General features: G+C 43.7%; 1 protein-coding gene across 10 annotated transcripts in view; it reads left to right on the plus strand.

The window, feature by feature from the left end:
- Positions 1 to 26,657, plus strand: part of PDE5A (phosphodiesterase 5A) — a 79,514-nt gene that overhangs the window by 12,807 nt on the left and 40,050 nt on the right. For all 10 annotated transcript variants that reach the window (XM_053403530.1, XM_053403533.1, XM_053403538.1 and 7 more), the window contains exons 2-3: positions 10,230 to 10,818; positions 13,827 to 13,916. In XM_053403530.1, coding sequence (XP_053259505.1) covers positions 10,230 to 10,818; positions 13,827 to 13,916 — 679 coding nt within the window. The remainder of the gene's footprint in view (positions 1 to 10,229; positions 10,819 to 13,826; positions 13,917 to 26,657) is intronic.

Here is a 26,657-nt window from a genome sequence, read left to right on the forward strand (position 1 = left end):
CTAGCACTTTCTTCCTTGTGCTGTGTGAGACCGATGATTATGCAATGGGCACATATGTGATTTTGTTGATAGGTTTCAGAGCAAGTTCCTGTTCTTGCTTTGGCTGTTGGCAAAATGTCTTGTGATTTCTCATAAGTCGTAATCAGCAGCATATTTTATTCCTGCAAAGTAAGGGCCATGGACTGAACTCTAGGGCATGAAAACCATATATGGTTCTTAGTCGGCTTGTATGAGTGTGTGCCATTTGAGATTAGCTCATGCTAGGAATTAGTTCAGCCTTGCAAACCTGGTACCTTCCAGATGTTTTTGATTACAATTCCCATCAGCCCGAGTGAGTACGGCTGTGGTTCAAATATATCTGGAGCACATCAGGTATAGGTGATCAAATTGTACCTTTTGAGTAGTTATAGTTACACTTAGAGAAGAAAGAAAAGGGGAAGGGCATTTAACGGTGCTTGAAAGAATCTGCCATAAGAGTTAATTGCCCTTTCTGAGCAAGATTTTCCTTATATTTTGTCTGTTACTTGGTGCATATCAACCTCAGTGCTTACAGGTGCAATCCAGCAGAGATGGTTCATGTATTCAGTGGGGCTTTCTTGTTGCTTGCTATGGAAACGAGATGGGAGGGCCAGTCCCTGCCCATGCATTCAGGAATCTCGTTCCCTCCAAATAGGTGGCAAATGCAATCATTTCCATCCATGGGCTCCTGGTTTGCAGATATGGTGGAGCAAATCACTTTTTTAACATTGATTTTCCGGTCAAAGACTGCAATCCTAACCCCACATAACGGGCTGGGAGTAAGCCCTATTGAGTTCAATGAGATGTTTCTGAGCAGATGTGGTTAGTAGTGCCATTTCCCCCATTAGAGACAAATTAAGAGTTCTTCATACGTTAATCCATGAAGAGTGAATGGATGTTGGAGGGGGAGCAGGATTGCACACAATGTCCCCGCCTTCAGCTAACCAGTGCTATTGACTGTCTGGCTCCGAAGCGCCCTCTCCGATTGCATGGAGCCCGGACAGCCCCGTGGTTTTCCCCGGAGCTGAGGGTGATGAAACAATCGTTGAGACGGCTAGAGCGCCGGTGGCGGAAAACTCATTCTGAATCAGACCGGACACGGGTTAGAGCTCAACGTCGAGCCTACCAAGTGGCAATGGCGACGGCGAAGAGGGCCTTCTTCGCCGCCTCCATTGCATCTGCAGAAAACAGCAGCAGGAGACTTTTTCAGGTGGTTCGCAATCTATCGGAACCACCTGTACCACCGGGGCCTGGTAGGGACCCCAAGATCTCCTGCAATGCTTTTGCCAAGTTTTTTGCAGATAAAATCGCTCAGATTCAGAAGGAGGTAGACTCCACCGTGGGAGCAGGGCCAGGGCGGGAGAGTGCTAGAGTTCTGTCTGGTCCTGTTACATGGGATCAATTCCAATCTGTTACCTCCGAGGATGTGGACAGGCTGCTTGGACAAGTGAAACCGACCACCTGTCTCCTTGATCCTTGCCCATCCTGGCTGATAAAAGCAAGCCGGGAAGGGCTGGGCGATGGGCTCTGCGGGGTGGTGAATGCTTCCCTCTGTGAGGGAGCCTTCCCAGACCCGCTGAAAGAGGCGGTCATTAAACCGCTTCTTAAAAAAACATCTTTAGACCCGGCCAATTTGGCCAACTATCGCCCAGTCTCAAATCTGCCATTCTTGGGCAAGGTGATTGAGCGGGTGGTTGCTGAACAACTCCAAGCACACCTGGAGGAAACGGACCATTTGGATCCCTTCCAATCAGGATTCAGGCCTCACCATGGGACTGAAACTGCCTTGGTCGCGCTGGTTGATGATCTCCGGCGGGCTAGGGACAAAGGTGAGAGCTGTTTCCTAGTTCTGCTGGATCTCTCAGCGGCCTTTGACACCATCGACCATAACATCCTTCTGGACCGTCTAGAGGGGCTGGGAGCTGGGGGCACTGTCATACAGTGGTTCCGCTCCTTCCTCCTGGGCCGTGTCCAGAAAGTGGTGGGGGGGGATGAGTGTTCAGACCCCTGGGCTCTCACTTGTGGGGTGCCTCAGGGTTCTGTTCTCTCCCCCATGCTTTTTAATATCTATATGAAGCCGCTGGGAGAGATCATCAGGGGGTTTGGACTGGGTGTTCATCAGTATGCAGATGACACCCAGCTCTACCTCTCCTTTAAATCAGAACCAGTGAAGGCAGTGAAGGTCCTGTGTGAGTGCCTGGAGGCGGTTGGAGGATGGATGGCGGCTAACAGATTGAGGTTGAATCCTGACAAGACAGAAGTACTGTTTTTGGGGGACAGGGAGCGGGTTGGTGTGGGGGATTCCCTGGTCTTGAATGGGGTAACTGTGCCCCTGAAGGACCAGGTGCGCAGCCTGGGAGTCATTTTGGACTCACAGCTGTCCATGGAGGCGCAGGTTAACTCTGTGTCCAGGGCAGCTGTCTACCAGCTCCACCTGGTACGCAGGCTAAGACCCTACCTGCCCGCAAACTGTCTCGCCAGAGTGGTGCATGCTCTAGTTATCTCACGCTTGGACTACTGCAACGCGCTCTACGTGGGGCTACCTTTGAAGGTGACCCGGAAACTGCAATTAATCCAGAATGCGGCAGCTAGACTGGTGACTGGGAGTGGCCGCCGGGACCACATAACACCAGTTCTGAGAGATCTGCATTGGCTCCCAGTACGTTTCCGAGCACGATTCAAAGTGTTGGTGTTGACCTTTAAAGCCCTAAACGGCCTCGGTCCTGTATACCTGAAGGAGCGTCTCCACCCCCACCGTTCAGCCCGGACACTGAGATCCAGCGCCGAGGGCCTTCTGGAGGTTCCCTCATTGCGAGAAGTGAGGTTACAGGGAACCAGACAGAGGGCCTTCTCGGTAGTGGCGCCCGCCCTGTGGAACGCCCTCCCATCAGATGTCAAAGAGATAAATAATTACCTGACATTCAGAAGACATCTTAAGGCAGCCCTGTTCAGGGAAGTTTTTAATATGTAACGCTGTACTGTTTTTAACACTGATTGGAAGCCGCCCAGAGTGGCTGGGGAAACTCAGCCAGATGGGCGGGGTATAAATAATAAATTATTATTATTATTATTATTATTCAGCTGTCATGCATTAACCTGAACAACTGAACACAGCTCACATATAACCAGCTTGTATGGACATAGATTCCATTTATACATTGGGGCTCACTTCCACACACTCATTCCACATGCACTGTGTTAATAGACTAGAATGATGATCAATCTACGTACTTCCAGTGAACAGAAATGCAAAATATTTTTCCCCATCATTCTTTTTTTTTAAAAGGTATTTTTGCATCGCTATTCAGCTGAAAAAGGCTGCAAGAGCAGTTTACAGATACAGTTGCAGACTATATTGGATTACTGGAATTGGTCTCAATATGTTTAAATTGTTTTATTGTTCATGTGTTTGCTACAGTGGATTCCCTTGAGAGGAAGGGTAGGATATACATTTAACAAATAATACATAAATATCGTGCTTTTCCATGTATAACACGCCTCGGTGTATAACACGCCCCCTATTTTGGGGGACTCAAAATTAAGAAAATGGGGGGGGGAGATTCCCCAAAGTTGTTGAGCTTTTTGTTAAGCTTTTTTTTTGGGGGGGCAAGAGTTGCTGAGCTTTTTAAAGGTGAAAATGCAAAAAAACCACTCCACTCACCCGCCCCTCGCGTACATTGCCAGGCCAACCTATCCTCTGTCCCATTGCCGAAGAAAGCAGCAAATCGACAGCCCAATTGCCGCAGCAACAGCCAATCAACAACAGCGCTTGCAGCAGCCACCAATGACAATCTCCAACTCGCGGCAGCAACCTATCCCACAGCCCCACAATGCACTACGCATGTATAAGACAACCCCTAATTTTAAACATGATTTTGGAATAAAAAAATAGTCTTATACACAGAAAAGTATGGTAATACGATAATCCCAGCCTTTAGGCTTACAACCGACTGGTTGCCAGGTGTTTGGGAATTACTGCACAATGGACTTTGACAGGTGTCATTTACTGATGACACTATGGCATCAGATGATCAACAGGAGATAAGGTCCTGGCCTGTTGGGCTAAAAATGTTCCCTGAGCTAAAGGAAATGTGATTGGGAGGGAGAAAGAAGAAAGCAGATTCAGGCACCGGTTCTTAGGTCACATCCACCATACATCCTTATTTAAAGCATCCTTTCACAGTCATGGGTTCCCCAAAAGAATCCTGGGAACTGTAGTTTGTTAAGGGGGCTGAGAGTTGTTAGGAGCCCCTCACAGAGCTACAGTTCCCAGGAACTGTAACAAACTATAGCTCCCAGGATTCCTTAGTTAGAGCCATGGTTCCCAAGGTGTTACAGAGTTATTGTAGTGGAATGGAAAGACTTCAAAGAGAGAAGGAGCCAAAAGCTGCTAGTCTTTCAGCTGAGTCGATGGAGAGGCCATGCAGTCCCATCTCTCCCTCTAGAGGGTACAGGGTTGTTGGTGTGATGCCCCCCAGATTTTCTTTCCTACTCCTGCGAGAGGGAGGAGCCTGATGAATCTGGTGGTGGAGCGCAGCCAACGGAGAGGCCCTTTCTGAAATATTCCAGTTGGACAACCTTTAAGTCTTGTTTTGCTCCTTTTGGTATTTTGAGCATGGGATCAGAAGGCAACAAAAATAGCTGCGTAAACACATCTGTGTGTTTTGTTTGCAGCCTTGACCTTCAATATCTCTGGTTTTACTGTGCTCTCCATATTAACAATGAGAAATCCCTTATAGGGCGAAGCCACGACTCTTGCATTCTAGATAGTTGGAAGCTGAGTTGAGTTGTTAGGGCGCCAGTAATAACAGTTTCGCACGAGGGTACTTTTTTGGTATTCTCACTCTAACAAACTGATCACACTGTTTGCCTTATTTAAAAATAACACAAGCAGCAGGCGAGAATCACATTGTTTGACAATCCTGTAAAAGGAGGCATTTTTGCGTGAACACTGCCTCTGACTTCGATCTGATTAAATCAGTCTCCCTGTCTGCCTCTATGTTCTCAGTGTTGTTTTAAATTAATTTATTTACTTCCTCTTTGGATTGCCTCTGTAGACATTATCAGACACAATCTTCTGCGTAATGCAAGCTTCTGCAGTGTAGCAAGTCAGTCTTGACATTCTCGTGTTTCTTGGGCTATAGAGGCTCTCTGGAAGAAGGCAGTGAATAAAGACCAGAAGTCCTCCAGATTACTAGAGTTATACATTTAGTTCCTTAGATAGTGAGCAAAATATGGAAAGCCCAGAGGCTGAACAATCACACCAAGGTATCTGGTTGCAACAGTAGCACAGTTGACGCTTCCACACCATACTTCTAAATAACAAGGCTTCCTCCGAAGAATCCTGAGAGCCCTCCTTAATCAACAATTCCCAGCGAATTACAGTTCCCAGGATTCTTTGGGGGTGTGCATTAAATATGCTTTAAATGTACAGTGTAGATGTAATGTGTGTCTGTGATACATGGTTGGCCAAGTGGTGTGCTGTGTTGCATTGTGTTGCTGTAATGATAATCGCATTACCTCCTGATCCTGCAAGGCTCTGGTACAACTTGTTTGAGGATTCAGAACAAAACAAAAGCAAACACTGTGGCCATGTTGGCATGTAATGCTAAACCATGGTTTAGTGTTGCACACCTGAGCAAGAAGGAGCCGCCACAGGTCTTGGGTTCACATGCTCCCACTCCCCCCTGGTCTTCCTCCAGAGTTTATGTTCAGCCATGATGACTGATATCTACATAACTACAAGTCAGGTTATTTCATTGCTGAAACTAAACTCTTCCAGGGTCCTCCTTTTGAAGTCCAAGGCTACTTCCCATTCATACACTTAACAGCAAGTTATGCTTTAGCTTTTTGTATGACTGTGACCATTGGCTACTGACGAGGCACAAGAAGTTCAATTTTATCCCTGCATTCCACTTAGTCAAGCTGCCATATTCCTAATTCTTAACAGGCATCAAATAGCTATAAGCATTGCTATGAGAAAACCAGGCTGAGCTGCTGCAAGAAAGGAAAAGCATGGACCCTTAAAAATCACAGGCGGTGAAGCCTGTGAACCTGGTGACTCGGCGGGCACCATTTGCGCCCCCCCGACCTGCGAAGGAGCCTTTTTAAAGGCTCCAGAACGGGGGACGGGGTGAGCGGCGCAGTGCTGAGAGTCGACTGCTTCTCCCACGGAGTGAAGCCGCATTGCCATGGCCGGAGAGCGCTGACTTCTTCTTGTGAGTAATTGGACTTTAAAGCAACAACCCGTAAGTAGTACGGAAATTGGATTTGCAAAGAAATTTTTTTTTTGAATTAGGCACGATCGGGGAAGGCGCAAACAGGAAGTCCGTCTCCCCGTCTTGTAAATAATCTAAAGCAAGGACCTGCTAACTAAGGTTGAGAGAATCTTTTCTTTTTTATTGGGTAAAAGACATTAATTTCACGATTTGGCAGTATAAGAAATCTTACTGGAGGATAAGAGCTAATTTTGGGAGCTGAAGTGCCACCCCCCCGGACCCGGGAGTGATCCGCGAGAGCCTGTTGAAGAGGTATTGAAGAGTTTGACAGCTGTCAAATTAGCTGTCAAGACTGAAAAAGAGAGCTTTGTTTCTGTTGTCTCTGCTGGTTATATTTGTTACAATTTGGTTATAATTTGTTGAAAACAAGGAAGAACTGATACAAACTTGACTTTTGGATTTGAACTGGAAGGAATATTAAGTAACCAAAATCCCTCTAGAGGGGGTTTTGGGACATTACAAGAATGGCTGAAGGAGGGAAAATACAAGCTAAATTGGACAGAGTTTTTGTTCTCTTGGGAAAGTTACAAGGCCAAATTGATGTTTTGGCTACAAATGTTGCAACTCTGGATTTAACAGTAAATAAACTCATTGAATTTGATAAGCACTTGACTCAGGATGTCCATGCAGCTGGACAAGAAGAGAAACTTAAGAGCTTTGAGAGTGTGGAGAAAGAGATATATGTTGTTCCTGAGGAAAAGGAAGGAGGAGCTGTAATGCTGCAGATGACAAAGGAGAGCCAGAGGCCTGACATGATGGCTACAAAGGAAAATAAGAACTTGATGTCGAAAATCTGGTTTGAATTGGAGATTGAAGAATGGAGAGATCTCCTTATGTGGAGATCTGAAGATCCAAGGATTACAAATCTGATTAAGGTGGAAGTTGGAGCTTTGGGGACATTTGGACTTGAAAGGAGTAAGAAACAAGATTCGGGCTCCACTTTTAAGTATGGAGGTCTGGCTGGAAGAAACATGGGTCCCATTGGGCTAGAGCTTCTCCGAGATCTGGTGTTTAATATTAAGGACCATCAAAAAAACCGGCAGAGAGGAATTGAGAGAGAATTAAGAGCCTCAGATGTGAGATCTCCAGGCTGATAGTAGATTAAGACTGATGGACATTTGTTGGGAATTGAAACCGGGAAAGGGGGGGGTGGAGTTTGGGAATCCAAAGGGTGCATAATTATAATCTGTTTTTGTTTTTATTCTGTTTTGTTATTTGTATGAAGATTGGGGAAGTCATGGAAGGGAATTTGGGTCGACTTTAGAAAAAGGTTTTAAGAATGAGTACTGATGTATAAATATTGATGTTTATAAGGTAAAATTAGCTTTTTAAAAATGAACTAAATAGAAAAAGGTAAAAAATTAGGGATAAGAACTTGCTGAACTAACAATTTGAATTGGAAAATAAGAAGGGAAGGTGTGGGGAAGTCAGGGAAATATGTTATAGAAAAATAAGGATTGTGAACTCTATGTGTTTTTAAACTTTTTTGTTTTTCTTTTTTGATTTTTTTAATGTATTAAAGTGGAAAATTTCAATAAATATCTTTTAAAAAAGAAAGAAAGGAAAAGCATGCTGAGATAAAAGGATCCCCTTTACCTCTTAACATATGCTAATTTAAAAGGCAGAGCTAGCTAATGGCATTAATATCAAAACTCCCAGCAGGTTCTAGTACCAGGCAATATCTGCATTAATTCTTCTGTCTTAGTTATTTCAAGAGATATTTATTTTTAATGTTTGATATTTTATTATGTTTTTATATGTGCTGGAAACCACCCTGAGTGGCTGAGGAAACCCAGCCAGATGGGCGTGATATGAATTTATTTATTTGTTTACTTGTTTATTTAAAGTTAGAGAGAGTTTAATTTTTTTAAAAAATCAAAGGCTGTGCGTAGGGGATTCCTGTATACAGCAGAGCAATTTTATAATTTGTACAATTTTATTTTATATGCCTAAATAGGCAGACGAAACAATATCATTTCTAAACCACTTAATATTAAAACAATATCACTTTGTAAACCACTTAATATTAAAACATCTCCAAGTGGTCTACAGCAAAAACTTAAAATGTATACTAAAAACCATCGCCATAAACCACCAGAAACAAAACGATCAAGGATCACAACAATACAGCACTATAAATACAAAAAAATACTACATCCTGCTTTAGCAGTCAGGGAAAGTTTGGGAAAGTAGTAACCCATGAGCCTTCCTCTATGGTTAGGGTGAAGAACATTCCAAAGGGCAACAGTGGAAAATACCCCTTTGCAGATCTCCACTATACAGTGGAGTGTAATGTATGGTACCGCTAACTGGAACTTCCTAGATGACTACAGTGAGCTTAGTAGGTCTACATAGGGACAGGCAGGCAGTGGCTGCATTATTGCTTCATGGGCAGGGAAACAAAGCAGCTCTAGTGAACATCATGCCCCTCATATTCGCTCGCAAAAAACTGGCGCAAGTGAACAAATCCTTGGTCCCTGAAAGCCTCAGTATCATGCAACACTATTCCCTCCACATTAAGTCTTTTAGTTTCCATGGAAGCTTCATTCTAACTATAATCTGGAAAGTTGGCAGTCATTGCTCCACCATCTGTAAAGGATAAAAGTTCTGTAAAAAATTGGGCCTAGTAACGTTCCTGAGTCACTATGAGCAATTGTTCAGAAGCAGAGAAACTGAATTATACAGCAACAATTAGCTGTACTTCGTTTTGAGGATTATGGCAAGTGAAAGAATTAGCTTTAATGACAGTACCTGGTGTACATAACCCACATATAAAAACACAGTTTTTATATCTACAGCATTTTTTCTCCCTGTTTAATTGACTTCTGATTCTACACTCTACTGGCATTGGCTCTCCAGAGCTTCAGGCAACATTTGCAGCCTTAACTTGAGATGCTGAGACTGGAACCCAGGAACAAACATGCAGCCGTACCACTGAGCATCACAACAGTTGTATTGTTTCTTGAAACTGAAGGCAACAGCGTAGTGTAGCCTGCTGACAGCTCAGAAGCTAAGTGTGAAGAAGGCACTGAGCATAATTTGCATTAGTCAAAGGGCAGGATTTCAGAGGCCATCCCCACAACTAGCAGAAGCAAAGCAAATGTATGTAAAAGTGAAATATACTCAGAGTCGTAAAGTGATTTCATGCTCTTTATTCAGCTCATAGTGGTGAGGAGGAATGGATGAATGTCCCCTCAAAGTACCTGCTTTATATACATTATTTACACAATGGGCTGCACATGATTGGCTAATTCCGGAATTCTACTGTAAGCCAATCAGGTTGTGGATTCACTTCTATCTGGAGCATGATTGGGTAGTTCCTGCCAACCAATCATACTGCTGCCTTGTTCTAGGACCAATCAGACTGCTGCATTCTGAATCCTATTGTTCTAGGACCAATCAGACTGCTGCCTTTTGGATCCTATTCAACTCAGTACATTACAAAAAGAAATTAGCACACACTTAATTTGAGTAATTTACATAGATTGTAGAATTGAAATAGAACTGGTGTTGCTTCAGCATTTTAAGCTTTTTCATGTTTGTTTTTTAAACATGTCAGATTTACATTTGTCTGTCTTGCATGTTGGCCATTATTTTCTTTCTAAATCTGCAATCCTTCAGAGTTCTGAGCCATTAGGAATAGGAAGGGTAAGTATTGCGGAACTTCTGATGCTAGCTTTTGATGAGGGAATGCATCCTTTTTATGAGACGCAAGATGTGAAGTGCTCAAGTCAGCCTCTGTGTTGGCTTGAAACGGAGAACATTCAGCAGAGGACAAGCATGTGGCTGTACAACGTGTACATCTTTTTTAAAAAAATCTGCCATGTGTAGAAGGCATGGGTAGTAGACTACTCTTTGGGGATCGGCCTTCCTTAAACATTTATTCCTTTTTTTATGGAAGTCATTATTTATTGCACTTCTCTTCTTTTGCAGAGAGATGGTCAATGCATGGTTTTCTGAGAGAGTTCATCCCATACCAGTGTGCAAAGAGGGGGCCAAGCAGCACGGTGAAGCCTGTTCTTGTCCCAGCCACCAGGCCGCACGGGCAGAGAGCACTAATCCCACACCCCCAACCAGGAAGATCTCTGCTTCTGAGTTTGACAGGCCCCTTAGGCCTATTGTTGTCAAGGATTGTGTTGGAACCGTGAGTTTCTTGTCGGACTCCGAAAAGAAGGAGCAGATGCCTCTCCAACCTCGGACGCTTGGGAGCGATGCAGGGGATCAGTGCTCAAGGCTCTTAGAATTGGTGAAGGACATTTCCAGTCACTTGGATGTCACAGCCCTTTGCCACAAAATTTTCTTGCACATCCACGAACTCATTGCCGCCGACCGCTACTCCCTCTTTCTGGTGTGTGAAGACAGTTCCAATGAGAAGTTTCTCATCAGCAGGCTCTTTGACGTTGCTGAAGGTTCCACCTTGGAAGAAGCTTCAAACAATGGCATCCGTCTGGAGTGGAACAAAGGCATAGTGGGACACGTGGCAGCTTTGGGGCAGCCTTTGAACATCAAAGATGCCTATGAGGTAAACAAAGAATAATTGTGCGGTGGGTGCGTTTTATCCAGAGAGACCACTCATCTACATTCAAACCTCTTCTTATGTCTGCCTCTGCTCTCGTCCATTTCGCCCAACGTCTGCGGCAAACCTGGAAGTAACTGGTGGGTTTGCTGCTGTTCTTGCATGCGCAGGAGTGGCGATCACCATTCGTGCATGTGCAGAAGCAGCAATTGCCATTCGCACATGCGCAGAAGTGGGCACTCGCCACCTGCACACAGCAGCACCTCTCCCAGCGACCCATTTAGACTTCCGGACAGGCCTCTGGAATGGATTGTGGTCGTGAGTAGAGTTTCCACTGCAGCTGAATATTTGCCACACCAAAGATGTCCCATCTTTCCTCCAAAGATCTCAACCATGGTGTACACGGTTCTCCCCTCATCCTCCATTTTACCATCACAACAAAGCTGTGAGGTTGGTTAGGTTTGGAGATGGTGACTGGCCCAAGGCCACTCAGTGACCTTCCAGGCTGAGCAGGGATTAGGTCTCCAAGGTCCTAGCCCAACACTCTAACCACTACACACTACTGGCTCTCATTATGGATTTAGAAAATTCTGTGCGAATGTACATGGTGAGGAACACAACAGTTGGCCTTCTGGTTAGAGAAGGTAATGGAAAGCACATGACATCAGCATGTTACTGAACTGTTAATAGAGCTATAGCACAGTTTATGGTGCTAGGTGGCTTGGGCCTAATATGCCAAAGTGTTACCTTCCCTAAAATGCCTCACTGCAGTCTCTTAAGGTCGATTTAGACCATTGTCTACAATTTGCTCTCTGTAAGAACATAGGAAGCTGCCCATCAAACTCAATATTTCCCAAACTCTGATCTCCAGCTGTTTTTGGACTACAACTCCCATCATTCCTAGCTGCCAAGACCATTGAGTGATAGGGGCCATTGAGTGATAGGGGCTCTGCAGGGTTGTGGACAGGGTTCACCCCAAGCCTTACCTGGAGATGCCACTGGAGATTGAATCTGGGACTTTCTGCATGCATAGTGGATGCTCTGAGCTGTTGCCCTTTTCCATGCATCATGGATTCAGGTGTTCTTAGTGTCTTTCCCCACAACTGTGGAGCTGGGGATTTGCCAGAATGGACAGGCAACTAGTCACTGGAATTAAGTTAGGCCCAACACTTCTGCTAGTTCTTGGTATATTTTATTTGTGTTGTCATGATTAGTCAACTCTGGTTTGCATTTGTAACTGGGATTATTATTTTTTGGGCTGGGCTGTAGGGAGGAGATCTGTGGAGCTGTGGATATTACCATCCTATAGTTGTCAGGCATGATATTTTGATTCTGGATATGTTTTGACATTGATTTCTGACATAAACTTTTAGAGTGCCCTAGAAATGGAAATAATGTAATTTGCTATACAATTTTTGAGGCTTTAAACTTGAGCAATTCAAGTAACATCTGGTAACGTGAACTTTGCACGTATGTCTATGCTCTGATGTATGTATGGAACTGAGTATAGTCTGAGTAAGAATGGCAAAACTAAACTTTTAACATTCTTTCCTGAAATGGAAGAGCTTAGTCTTTTTCATCACTATAGCTAATTTAGCCATAATTGCACTTCCCTCAGTTTTCTCACTTTCTCTAGGGAGAGAGAGAGAAAAAAATAAAAAATGGTTGTGCTTTGGGTAAACAGCATGTTATGGAATATATTCAATCTGAGTGGGTGTGGAGGAGATACTACAAATTTTTGTAAGCTTGCTAAAACTCTTTGTCACATTTGGGTTCTTTATCTGCAAATGGTGATGATCCACATAGTGCTTCAGTCATTATTTTATGGAATGGAAATGTCAGGAAAAATAACTTGGAGATGAGTGGGGGACAGGATATTTTTTGGTAGTGACTCCAAACTTGTGGAATTCCCTACCCTGAAATGTTCACCAGACTCCTTTCTTTACTGTTTCTAAATGATCCCCCAGTATCTTTTTATTTCATCAGGACTTATCTGTTATAAGAAAAATGGGATTTATACTGTTTAAATTTTTTATATTACCTTATTCCCCCCTATTTTAAGTTAACAGAGTTTTTCTTTTTAATGATTATAGTATTGGTTTTTTTATATTGTCCCCAGACAAAAAGTGAGCAGTAAGACAAAAACCAAACCATGACTATAGCTTGCAGCTCATTTGGAGTGAAACAAAGCATGAGCCCGGGTTTAGACATAATACACAGCCAAACCATGACATAGCTCCAGGTAGTATGGCAGCAGCAGGACCACAGAAGAGCGAAGTAGCTGTGAATTTATTTATAAGTGCCTGCACACTTGCATGTTCAGACTTAGCTATGGTTTGGCTTAGTGTTACGTGCAAACCAGGCCATTGTTTTAAAGTGATTGTGTGCTGCCTTGGGAAAGCTTTGCCCTGCAATGTTCATGTGCTTTAGAAATTTGTCAATAAGTAAATAATTGAACACTGCTGACAAGAGGAACAGTGAAACAGAACCTATTACAGTGGTACCTCGGGTTACAGACCCTTCAGGTTATAGGCGCTTCAGGTTACAGACTACACTAACCCAGAAATAGTACCTCGGGTTAAGAACTCTGCTTCAGGATGAGAACAGAAATTGTGTGGCACGGCGACAGCGGGAGGCCCCACTAGCTAAAGTGGTGCTTCAGGTTAAAAACAGTTTCAGGTTAAGAATGGACCTCCAGAACAAATTAAGTTCGTAACCTGAGGTACATATTTTGCTCGCTATGCATCTGGACACCTCTTAAGATACCTTCACCAAACTGGGATCAAGGAGCAGGTTTTCATCTGTGTTTTGATACAATTGGATGCCATTTTGAATCAAGATGGCAGACAGGACCTTTCAAAACTGCACTGAAATTTAACCACCTATTACAAACTTGCATTATTATTTTTTGGTTTCTTAGAATTCCCAAGTATCCTATTGGCATATAAACTTAGGAAATAGGTATGGTTTCTGAAAAAATGTGTACATACTTATCTATTTTCTTCTTTTGACAGGATCCCCGATTTAATGCAGAAGTGGACCAACTCACAGGCTACAGGACGCAGAGCATCCTCTGTATGCCAATAAAGAACCATAGAGAAGAGGTAAGGTCATGCATCTGGCTCTTCCTTGGTTGTAACATTTCCAGCTCCACTAATTCGTTTAACCATTTTCAGCTTTCAGGCTCTGTCCCAAAGCACAACATGGTTTGTTCTTGATTTTGCCTTTTTATTATTTAAAGTCTGTCTGCATGTGATTCCATAGAGTTCAGTTTGGACCTGCTCTGTTAACTATGCAGAATTGGTAGACAGCCAGTTTCCTCCCCTCCCCCGTGTTGCCATTTAACAAGTAACATTAGCCATTTTTGGCAAAGTCGGCGAAGTTGCATTTTCTTCTTGCAAATATAAAACTCCTGTTTTCTTGTAACTTTTATTTTTCACCCTTGCTGAACTGAATCTGCATTATGAGGAAGTACTGTGTATGTAGAAAATGTATTACTAGAAAGGTCTAAAATACAATGAGCCTACTACATAAAATCAGGCTTATAGTCAATTTCAATAGATTTTATTGCATTAGCCGTGTGGCCATAGCATAATATACATAGAAATAACAACATAAAATGGGGGTGGGGAGGTAAAGGTGGATATCGTCCTGTGCAAATACTTACAGGGAAAAAGAAAAGAGATAACAGAAGCGACAAGGGATTTAAAACATCGAGTGACCGATAATACAAAAAAAAAAGACAAAAAAAAACTGCTGAGGGTGTGAGGGCGATCTGGCTGCGACATCTGTCACCCCATTGATCGCCAGGGTTGATTCGGCAGGCTTATAGTCTAAAGCATGGAAAACAAAGGAAGGAAAAAATGGGACAGAATTTATTTTTTAAAAGAAAATTTGTGAAAAAGAAACTGCAGAATTAAAAAAAGGATGTCTTGCTTTCAGTGTTTGCCCATCAGGGCTATATTATTTTTAAAATTCCCATTTATTATAATGTCAAATCTAAGGGCTCATCTACACTTCCTCCAGGCCTAGAAGGCACAGCTCTAAGAGATTTTATGCTTGTCTCATGTTTCCTAAGGAAAATGCACTTACTTTTTCCAGGAAAACCCACTCTCTACCATTGAATTGGAGCAAACATCAATCCACAGAAAATCTGGTTGGTGTTTGCTCCATTTTAGCAATAAAGAACAGGTTTTCCTAGGGGAAAGCAGTGGGACAAGTGGAAGTGTGGACAAGCTCTAAGCATGACATGGGAAATGTTCATTGAAAGGTGGTATAAAAATATTGTGAAAGTAGTGTACCCCCTCCCAAGGTTAAAACATTATGAAAGCCCTGCCTTTGGACTCGTAATCCAGTCTTGCTGAAATTGGTTCCAGCCTCAGATAAAGATTAGCTGGTGCCCGCCAAGTAATAATCATATAAACAAATAGTTAAGTGATTCTCCTATACCTGTGTAGTCAAGATGAACAGGGAAGATGCATCAGCGTCCTTGGGAAAACCTGGGGATTACAGAATAGAAAAAGTCTGCTACTTGGGCAGGTGGGGGAGACTCAACACTGCTCAAGGAGAACCTCATGTACTTGGTGAGCTTGGAATGCTGACTGTTGTGTGGGGGTGGGGACGGGGGCAAAAGAAACAGAAAACCAAGCAGGATAGGATGTTCAAAAGACGAGATATATTTGCCTAATATGTGCATCTGATAATTTGAATGGGTAGGTGAAATTTTAGAATTTATTACTATACAGAATTGATGCTTTTGAATTATGGTGCTGGAGGAGACTCTTGAGAGTCCCATGGACTGCAAGAAGATCAAACCTATTCATTCTTAAGGAAATCAGGCCTGAGTGCTCACTGGAAGGACAGATCCTGAAGCTGAGGCTCCAATACTTTGGCCACCTCATGAGAAGAGAAGACTCCCTGGAAAAGACCCTGGTGTTGGGAAAGATGGAGGGCACAAGGAGAAGGGGACGACAGAGGCCGAGATGGTTGGATAGTGTTCTCGAAGCTACCAGCATGAGTTTGACCAAACTGCGGGAGGCAGTGGAAGACAGAAGTGCCTGACGTGCTGTGGTCCATGGGGTCACGAAGAGTCGGACATGACTAAACGACTAAACAACAACAACTATACAGTGGTACCTTGGGTTAAGAACTTAATTCGTTCTGGAGGTCTGTTCTTAACCTGAAACTGTTCTTAACCTGAGGTACCACTTTAGCCAATGGGGCCTCCTGCTGCTGCTGGAGCACGATTTCTGTTCTCATCCTGAAGCAAAGTTCTTAACCTGAAGCACTATTTCTGGGTTAGCGGAGTGTGTAAGCTGAAGCGTATGTAAGCTGAAGCATATGTAACCCGAGGTACCACTGTAATTGAAATAGAAATGCAATGCATCTCACCATAAGCCGGAAGACGGTGGCCAGGTGACTAGTCTTCCTGCTCAGCGGGCAATTTTAAAGCCCTTGCTCTCCCCTTCCTCTGGTTCTTTCCCTTTACAATGGACTTGGGCCCCAAAGCCTTTCAAAAAGAGGATTATCATCTGTAAAATAAGATCCAGGACCACCCTAGAAGGAAATGGGCCCATCCTTGAAGGAGTCACAGCTGGGACACTGAACAGGAGAAATCTTCGCTGCAATGTTTTGCTGCAGTGCTGCTTGCTGCTACAGATTTTTGTGGAGCCTTTGCTTCCTCTGCCCTTCACTCAATGACCAGCTTGCTTTATGTTTAGAGAATACATATGACAGTAAACTGGCCTCAAGCTGGTCTTTTGTTAGAGTGTCCCAGGGCTTATTTTGACTATATGGACTTTCTCTTGTCACATAACTTTTGGTTCAAAGGCTAATTTTTGGACCTGAGTTTTTCCAGTTCTTGTTTCCCAGCAGCATTTCAGCTTTTTCCAAAATATACTTACAGTTTCTAGTGTTATATTAACTCATGTTAATCCCAAACGTCATGTTACTTTAAACTTGTTATGCTTTGAGCTGTGGCTAATTTAAACATTAGCTTCATCTCCTTGATCATTTCGGCCATCCGCTGGGATGAGAGGGTTGTTGGTTTTTCGTCTGAATATGCATATCTTTTCTTTCAGACAAGATTTGAGTTTGGGGAAATCTTTTTTCAGCCCTCCAGAGTCTGCTTGGGGTTTCATCATCCTCAGTAATTTATTGTCATATGCACACCTGGCTGCCTCATGGCCTAACCCTGACTTCAGTTTATGGGTGGGCAAATCTGTCGATCCCCCAGAATATAACACATTTTATATGTTATTTTCACTAGCATATGTATTTTTATGCATTTCTGTACACATTCTGAAAGATAGCTGTGTTTTGATTCATATATTGGACGGAGAAGTTTGAATTAGGTACTTTCTCATTAAAATACAAATAAAATCAAATTTTCCCCCACAACTCTATTTCATTTCCTTTATATCATGAGCATTCAGTGAAATAGTTAATAGATACACCACTAGAAAGTCACAAAGATTGTTGACAACACAATCCTATACATGCTTTTGTGGAAATAATTCCCCGTTCAGGATTCAGCCTCCTTATGTGTAAGCAAACGTATGAGGAGAAGCTGGGACATAATGTCAGCCCCTGCCCTGTCAGGGATGTCATCTACACAGTTTAAATCTCCCCACATATTTGGGGGCAAATGTTTCCAGCAGACAGTATCTTCGGCTCATGGAGACATAAATAGGGCTTAAATTTCACTATGTCCAGTGGAATTTACTCCCTAATAAGTGTGTTTAGCATTTCAACCTAAACTACACTAACATTGCAGGGATGCTTCTCCAATATGCAGGGATGCATACTGGGGCAGATCTTCAGGACTGTCATTTTACTTGAAAGTAAAGAAGTAGGTTTACTTGAAACTCATTCACCTAGCAGTAAATAAAGGACTTCCTTCTTTCCTGTCTGCCCATTGCACCATTTTCTGAAGTGTATAGGCTACCACTGCTTGTTGATCTTGCTCTCGGCGCAAGTGCTTGTTTCGACTTGGCAGACTCTGAAGCCTGGCCCTAAGTCAACCGACAACCAAGCCGGCCACTGCATGTGGGGATGTCTGGTGTCGGAGGTCTGGTGCACAAAGTCCACGGTTTGCTCATGACATGCTTTCTTTAGACAAGCCGGCCAAAACAAAACAAGAATGTGTCAGGAGTTTGGCTCGCAAGCCTCCATTAATCATAAGCTCCAAGGGGCCTTAGGTGCGTTGCTACCATCTAGTCAGCCATCTTTGATCAACGAAGAAACGAAATGCCGTGTTATTAGATCAAGACACTGCAGGGATAACAGACTTGTTTAAAGAATTATTCAGTTTGCCGTTGGTAGCTCCCGAAATCAAATACAATGACTTTGGATAGGTTTACCCTCGTAAACGAAATTACGCCCCCAGCTGAAGCGAAGCATCCCCTTCCCATTGCTTGCAAGCGTAAAACAAAGTGATAGATGAATAAATTGGCAGAGGTTGAAATGAGGGGGAAAGGGAGGGGGCGAAGTGCTACACTCACTTCTAGTCATTTTGAACTGGAGGGACAGAGTTTTGGAATGTTTCCTGGGGAAAGCTGGTTTCTCTTCCCACCCCACCACAACCCTTTCTTTCCTTTTAAACTCTCTTAGCAGAAGGTTTTCATCACTCTCGCCATAATGCCTTACTGACACATTTCTGGAATGAGGCTTGATCCACGGAATCAGACCTTAAATTGCCATCTGCTTTTAGCTGCTTTTCCTACTTTTTGAAAGCCATTAACAACATAAAAACACACTGGCTCCTCGTTCCAAAGAAAACGCCCAGAAAACAGACACAGCCATTATCATGAAGATCTATCTAACAGATAAAAGAAGCTGCTTTGGCTCTGAATGTTCACCAATAACAAGCCGCCTTTACTTTCTGCAAAGCTACTGAAGCCGGGCCTCAGGCACGTGTCAGCCGTGGCTCACTCCCACAAGTGACATTTCATTGGCTCAGCCAATGTTCTGGGCAGGATCTGCCCCATACCCTGTGTATGGATGTCTATGAACACTTCGGGCAGGCAAAAAGGCAGGAGCAGCTCACAGCCCTCCATTTTGAAAACCAAACTGAAAGCAAGGGTGTGACTTTGGCCACATTCACATCATAAATTCAAAACACTGTGATGCTATGCACTGTGAAGCCACGGCTTCCCCCAAAGAATCATGGGTGCTGTAGTTAGTGTGTTAGGACACCCCTATTCCCCTCACAAAACTACACTTCTTAGAGTTCTCTGTGAAGAGGGGTTGATTGTTAAGTCACTTTGAGAACTGTAGTTCTCATAGTGGAAAAGGGATCTCCTAGCTACTTTCAGCAACCTTAACAAATTACAGCTCCCATAATTAATTCGGGGGAAGCTACGGCTGTTTAAAGTGGCATCATAGCGTTTTAAATGTATGGTGTGAATGTGGCCTTGTCTCATGGTGTACTCTCCTCTTCATTGCCACAAGCAGAGCATGGGGTGAAGGAACATGTCTGTAATATACACTGAAAGGCACACTGGGAACGATGGAGAAGTTGTTCTTGTTGTGCCTCACTTTATTCGGTCACAATAATTTTTGAGGTGTTTTTGTGATAGTCCTAGAAACACAGCTAGTCACAATAACAATGAATGCACCAAATGGACTCCATTTTGATAGTCATTAGCACCCTGTTTTGCTAGTTTTTATTGTTCTTATTTATCTCCATCACTGTCCTTCTGAGGCCAGTCAGCATTCATAGAGCAACTTACAAAAGAATTACAAAAACAGCACAGGATAAGTATTCCAATCAAGGTTTAAAAACTTTAAAAGCCTGATAAAATAAAGAAAGTTTTTGTCTAGTACTGAAATGATGGCGAACCTCCCTGGAGGGGACAGTCCATAGGTTGGGCAACGGTACCTAAAAGGATCTCCTGGGTTGCTACTCACTCTGCTTCTTATGGGGGGTCACCCAAAGAAGAACCCCAAATAAAGTGGTACCTCGGGTTACATACACTTCAGGTTACAGACGCTTCAGTTTACAGACTCCACTAACCCAGAAATAGTACCTTGGGTTAAGAACTTTGCTTCAGGATGAGAATAGTAATCATGCTCCAGCGGCGCGGCAGCAGCGGGAGGCCCATTAGCTAGAGTGGTGCTTCAGGTTAAGAACAGTTTCAGTTTAAGAACAGACCTCCAGAACGAATTAAGTACTTAACCCGAGGTACCACTGTATAGATCTCGGCACACAAGAGGAGTCTTGATACGGTAGAAGATGGTCCAAGAAATAAGTTAAGCCCAAGAGCTTTGAACTGAGCTCAGAATCAAACAGAGATGCAATGCAGCTGTTTCAAAACAATTGTGATGTGATTTCACCTCCTGGTCCTTGTCAGCAGTTTTGCAGCCCCACTGCAGACTAACTGGACTTTCGAGACCATTGTCAAAGGCAGCCCCATGTAGACTGCATTGCAGTAATCAAAGATTACTCTCTGAATGCTAAAAGTCTATGATAGCCCCCAAAGTAAAAGCAAAGCCTTAAGGAAAAGCAGTAGCCTGCATGCAACTAATAGAAAAGTAACGTGCATTTATAATACAAGAAAGTAGGCACGTGGAAAATGTGATGGTAGTGCATCTATTTTTATACTTATATTTTAGTTTGAGAATCACCAGAAACTATATACATAGAAATAGACATGCATCCTTCTTTCCATGAAAGGGGAGGCATGAGAAATGACATCGTTTTGTGGCTTGCTTTTTTTTTTGGTATATATTTATTCTTGCAGGAGGAAAGCTAAGACAAGAAGCTGCAGGAAACCTCAGAGATGCCCATTAGATGTTGGGACCAGTGAAGTCAAGAAGATGATTTGGGCTGAGTACACACCATAAATTTGAAGCACATGGCTGCCCCCCAAAGCACCATAGGAACTGTAGTTTCCCCTTCACAACCATAATTCCCAGCACCCTTAACAAACTGTAGTTGCAGGATTCTTTGTAGGGAGTCATGTGCATACACGTGCTTTAAATGTTTAGTGCGCATGCACTTAGCCCTTCTTTTCGGAGCACATTTCTAGGAAGTCTATTTCACAGACTTTGAATGGAAAGAATAACTGCAGCTTTAGAGCAGAAGAAAGCAGTTTTAGAGCTGAGATTACTTTAAATCACAGAAGAAAAAGAGCTGCTCAGGGAGAAATTTAAACTGAAAAGTTCAGATCTGTGGAGTGGGGGGGGGATGTTTTCATTAAAGGGAAATGATTGGGAGAAATAGGGAGGGGATCACCATCCTTCAGCAGGAACACGATGACCCTTCTTGAATTTGACAGTGTCTTCTGAACCAATAGTATTGGGCGGGATTCCTAATTTATCCAGAAAACTTCCTGACAAACATAATGCCAGGTTGTTTCAATATTCCTAAAGTGTTTGCAGCAGGCAAGAAGGAAAAAAGCGGCAATTCTGTTGGAACAGATGTAATAACAAGGTTCCTCCCCCTCTGAATAGATTCATCATGTAGGGATGGTGAACCTGTGGCTTCCAGAGCTTGTTGGACTTCAACAACCATCAGCCTTAGCTAGTCTGGGCACTTGTCAGGGGTGATGGTTCTGGGAGTCCCACAACATCTAGAGGGCACATGTTCCCCGTTCATGATGCAAAGGGTCAGGAATGTGAGTAGAAGAAATCAAGGCTGTGGAAGTCTAGTGAGAAGGTGTTGAGGGACGGTGCAGACAGATGATTTAGAGGGCAAGAACATCAGAGAAGAGCCTAGGCTGTGACTATGAGGTCACATCCATTCCATACTTTTAAAGTGTTCCTATACCACTTTAAGGGATGCGGGTGGCGCTGTGGGTTAAACCACAGAGCCTAGGACTTGCCGATCAGGTTGGCGGTTCGAGTCCCTGCGATGGGGTGAGCTCCCGGTGCTCGGTCCCTGCTCCTGCCAATCTAGCAGTTCGAAAGCACGTCAAAGTGCAAGTAGATAAATAGGTACCGCTCCGGTGGGAAAGTAAACGGCGTTTCCATGCGCTGCTCTGGTTCGCCAGAAGCGGCTTAGTCATGATGGCCACATGACCCGGAAGCTGTGCGCTGGCTCCCTCGGCCAATAAAGCGAGATGAGCGCTGCAACCCCAGAGTCGGCCACGACTGGACCTAATGGTCAGGGATCCCTCTACCTTTACCTATACCACTTTAACAGTAAGAACCTTCTTCCAAAGAATCCTGGGAAATGGAGTGTTGGGTATTGTCGCTCTCTGAGCAGTCTCCCAACAACTCTCAGCATCCTTAAGAAAGTGCAGTTCCCAGGATTCTTTGGGGGGCAGCCATGACTGTTAAAGCGGCATAAGAACACTTTAAATGTGTGGTGTGGCTGTGGCTGATAATGCGGGCAAATAGGCAGGTGGAAAGGAGCAGCTGAACAAGGGATGCCCAAGTGGGGTTGGATGGTTTGAGGGGGAGAAGTAGGGGGGGAAGGGGGGAATGGGCTGAGGGAATGATTGGGTGTGACTTAGTATCCTTGATTTGGGCAAAGAGCAGGAGCAGCTTACTGAATAAAACATAGATTTACGTGTTTGCCACATTCTGTAGGACAAATGGGAAAAGAACCCCACGAACGGCTTGAAAATGTAGTGGTTTACTGGTGTGGTCTAATGATAAAGGGAGCCACCAGTTTTAAAGGCCAGCATAGGTAGAATGGCTAACTGGTATCAATTGTTTAGTTTTCTGGCTGAGAAGGAAGTTCATCTCCATAGGGGTAAAAACAGCCAGAGTATGCCTAAATAAATAAATATATCATGCAATCCACATCTAAAATAATTATAATGCAATCCGCAGCTGAATGTGAACAGGGCCCCTTTGCTCTAAAAGAGACAAATATATATTTCCGGCCCCTCTGTGCATTCTTTGGTTTAGTGGATAATTTTTCTTTAGTGTTGTCTTTACTGAATCTTATAATCGTCACAGGAAGCTTTAAAAAAAGTGTTTAGCTTAGGAATAACAATGAAAAAAAGCAACGGCACATTCTCCCTTTGGGGTTTGAAGTAGCTTTCAGAGAATTAAATCTAAGATCTGAATGTACAAGAATGCAGCGAGAAGCATCCAGATAAAATAAAACGCTGAACGCAGCTAGCGATGCTACAGAAATGCCTGTGGCCTAGGGAGAAAAGCCTGCAGGGAACCAGGAAGGGCAAAGGCGTTTTTAAGGCTAAAAGTCAGCGTGTCTATTTTAGGCCAAAAGAATCAAAAACAATAGTGCACATTAAATTCCACGGCAGTTGATATGATCGTAGAAGCTTTTCCTTTTCACACAAATGAAACATCCGAAATGGAGCAGCGATAAACATTGTGCTCCGGAAGATTAGAAAGACAACTAGCTGTCATGGGAGGCTTCTAGCAAGGGTAGCCAACGTTGTGTCCTCCACATGGTTGGCCAACAGCTGCCACCATGCCTGACCATTGGCCATGCTGTTGGAGGCTGACTGGAGTCCAGCAACATCTGGAAAACACTATGTTGGCCCCTCCTGGTGTGGAGGACGCACCAGTCAGGAAACTACGGCAATAAGTTTACTGTCTCATTCCAACAAGAGCAAAACGGGAAAGTCCTGGCTGCACCCAGGTTCAACCAAGTCCAGTGCCACCTAGTGGCTAAACTGTATAACAACACTGTCCGCACAACAGACAGCGGCAAAGTGTTAGTGGAAGGGAACTGCAGTTGTATTGGCGATGAAAAGACATGCATAGAGAGCAGCAACAGAGGGGAAATGAGGGTAAAATACAATTAAGGCTGCCAAATCACAGGCTTTACAGCTTTGACTTTAAGTCTTCCCCATGAGTATGTGATACAGTGTGCAATTCAAGCAAGGTGGGATTTCTGCCTAAAGTGTGTAAAGTTATGCCAACTCATATTGTGATGGGCTTGCCATTATTATTTTCCCTTTTTTAAAAAAATAAAAATTATTGGGTGTTTTTTTCTCCCCCAAAGGGAACATGAGAACATATCTCCCTTTAACAGTTTCCTCCTCCCCCAAGTCACATAATTCTATGGGACAAAGTTATACCAAAGCTTCAGGTGTGATACTCAACAGAACATCATTTCCCCATATGAATCTCTGAGAATGGCACAGACTGTTTCACTTTCTCAACATTCAAAATGGGTTGCTGGATTGGCTTTCGTCCTGTACAGTGGTACCTCGGGTTACATACGCTTCAGGTTACAGACGCTTCAGGTTACAGACTCCGCTAACCCAGAAATAGTGCTTCAGGTTAAGAACTTTGCTTCAGGATAAGAACATAAATTGTGCTCCGGCGGCGTGGCAGCAGCAGGAGGCCCCATTAGCTAAAGTGGTTTTTCAGGTTAAGAACACTTTCAGGTTAAGAACGGACCTCCGGAACGAATTAAGTACTTAACCCGAGGTACCACTGTATATCCATTAGTCATTGTGTAGACTGAGCTGAGTTTGCATGAATAGGTTTCCCTATCCCCACATTTCTTCAAGAATGACTGGCCAGCCAGAGAATCACCATTTGGTGGAATTAAGTACCAAGCTGCTGAGAGGGAGGCGAAGACATCAGAGTCTGGATCTGGTCTGCAGAACCCATGTCTATTTCTGTGTGCAAAGAAGCTTAAATCTGTTTACAGTTTCAAACTTCTATGTATATTTCAGCTATTTCTAAACTCCTATTCTAACATGGAGAGCCCAGGACTTTGTTGAAATGCATGCTGTCACATACACTGTGTTTGTTAATTGTGTAAACCTTGGCCTGCCCCGCTCACCCCTGTAGGCTTGAAGAAATTCTCTCAAGTTGCATGTGTCATTTATTAATTGCCTATCTTTAGGAAACTAGAGGCTGAATACATATCAGACATTTAAAGCAAGTTTCCACCCACCCACCCAAGAATTCAGGGAACTGTAGCATGCAAAGGGTGTTGGGAATTGCAGCTGTTACTGGTAAACTACAGTTCCCAAGCTTCTTTGGAGCCATGGACAGGATGTGCTGTAAATGTTATTTAAATGCCCAGTGTGTGCACAGCGTTTATCATGGACCAGGCTTATTAGTGCAAGGCAAATACTTGGCATTTACTTGGAGTTGCACCAGTTCAAATGAGCTCAGGATCTGTTCTAGCTGGCTATAGAAAATATTTTCCTTTCATGGTCCAGCCAATCAAGGATGTTAACATTCCTTTAAACTAAAATAATGCCGAGGCTTATCACCCAAGAGAGTCCTCAGCATGTGCCTGTTTCTTTCCATTTTTCACAATCCCATATATAACAAGTCTAGGGTCCTGCAGCTGGATCCAAAGAATAAAGGAGCCCGCATATGGTTCACATGCTTTCCATAGTAAACGAGAAACCTGCAGGGCTAATAAGGAGCAGCTGAATGGTCTTTTTAGGCTATATTAACACAGTCCTTTTTTTACTGTTTCCTCACAGCTCTTTAAGAACCACAAGCTTCCCTTTCATGGCAGGAAGCTGTTTACACAGGGCGAAAGTGTTCTCCTTTTGGATTCTTCAGCGCCTGCGATACCATTGAAATGGATTCAGCTTTCTGTGGTTCAAAGCTAATAAAAATAAAAAGGCCAGTGTTGTGAGCCAACACCTGCATGTCAGCTGTGCACCTGTGGACTGGTGTCAGAGCACATTGGGAAGCTTAGAGAGTTTACTCACATTCTCAATGTGAGCTGCCATGTGCTTAATACTGAAATCTCTTCGCTCTGGAATCCTTACACAAGGGCCGGTGGTGACTGGACAATAATAGACAAAATAGCATGCATTGAAGAGTCCAATAAATAACCCTCCTTTAAAGCATGCTGTAGCATTTGTGGCGCTGGCAGGGAGAATTAATGCGGCAAAGAGCCTGGGTTATTAGGTTTGGACCTGGGGGGAAAAACAGATGCAAATCCCTCCTTACTAGTGGGCAGCCAATATGCTGTCTCTCAGCCTAACTTACCTCATAGAATTCCTGTGAGGCACTTATAGCGCAACCCTGTACAGTGGTACCTCAGGTTAAGTACTTAATTTGTTCCGGATGTCCGTTCTTAACCTGAAACTGTTCTTGAACTGAAGCACACTTTAGCTAATGGGGCCTCCTGCTGCCGCCGCGCTGTCGGAGCATGATTTCTGTTCTCATCCTGAAGCAAAGTTCTTAACCTGAACCACTATTTCTGGGTTAGCGGAGTGTGTAACCTGAAGCGTATGTAACCTGAAGCGTATGTAACCTGAGGTACCACTGTACATGTATTCCCATAGAGTTCAATAGGGCTTATTCCCCAGAAAGTGGGTATAGGATTTCATCCTGAAACACTGCTCTGAGGTGGTGTAGATAAGGGCAGGAGATGAATGAACCAAGGGCCATGACTAAGACTGTTTCACTATCCCTCTTGATTTATCTTCTGCGCCAAGTCAGGCAGAAATGCGTCAGGTGCAGCCACTAGTTGGATTTCAGCTTCTTGCGAAACTGCTTAGAGACACAGAACCGGGGGCGAAAGGCAAGCATATTTTTGGTGGAGTTGTTGAGGCAGCCACTTACACGTTGAACTTGTTGAGAAGAATTGATTCCATTAGTGTGCAGACCTCTACCAAGAGAGAATTTAGTATGTGACGTCATCCTCCTGGGGATTGCCGAGCTGCCTAAAAGCAGGCCTATTTATGAAAGCCGTGGTTGCAGTAGATGCTGGTGAGAGCCGGAGATTTGCTTGCCTTGGGGGATGATCCAGAGAAAATGGATGAAACTCTGCCAGTGTAAGGGGGAGCTGTGAGGCATGTAGTTAGGAATTTATAGTAACAGGAGTTTTGTGGGTGGCTGTGGGGTGTTCTTTTCGGTGAAACTGCCATGTTATCTGTTCCTTGTGGTATCTGTTGTATGCAGATAAAAAAGAACTTGACTCAGGGTGATCTGGA

This window comes from Podarcis raffonei, chromosome 9, assembly GCF_027172205.1.
Source record: "Podarcis raffonei isolate rPodRaf1 chromosome 9, rPodRaf1.pri, whole genome shotgun sequence".
Taxonomy (NCBI): domain Eukaryota; kingdom Metazoa; phylum Chordata; class Lepidosauria; order Squamata; family Lacertidae; genus Podarcis; species Podarcis raffonei.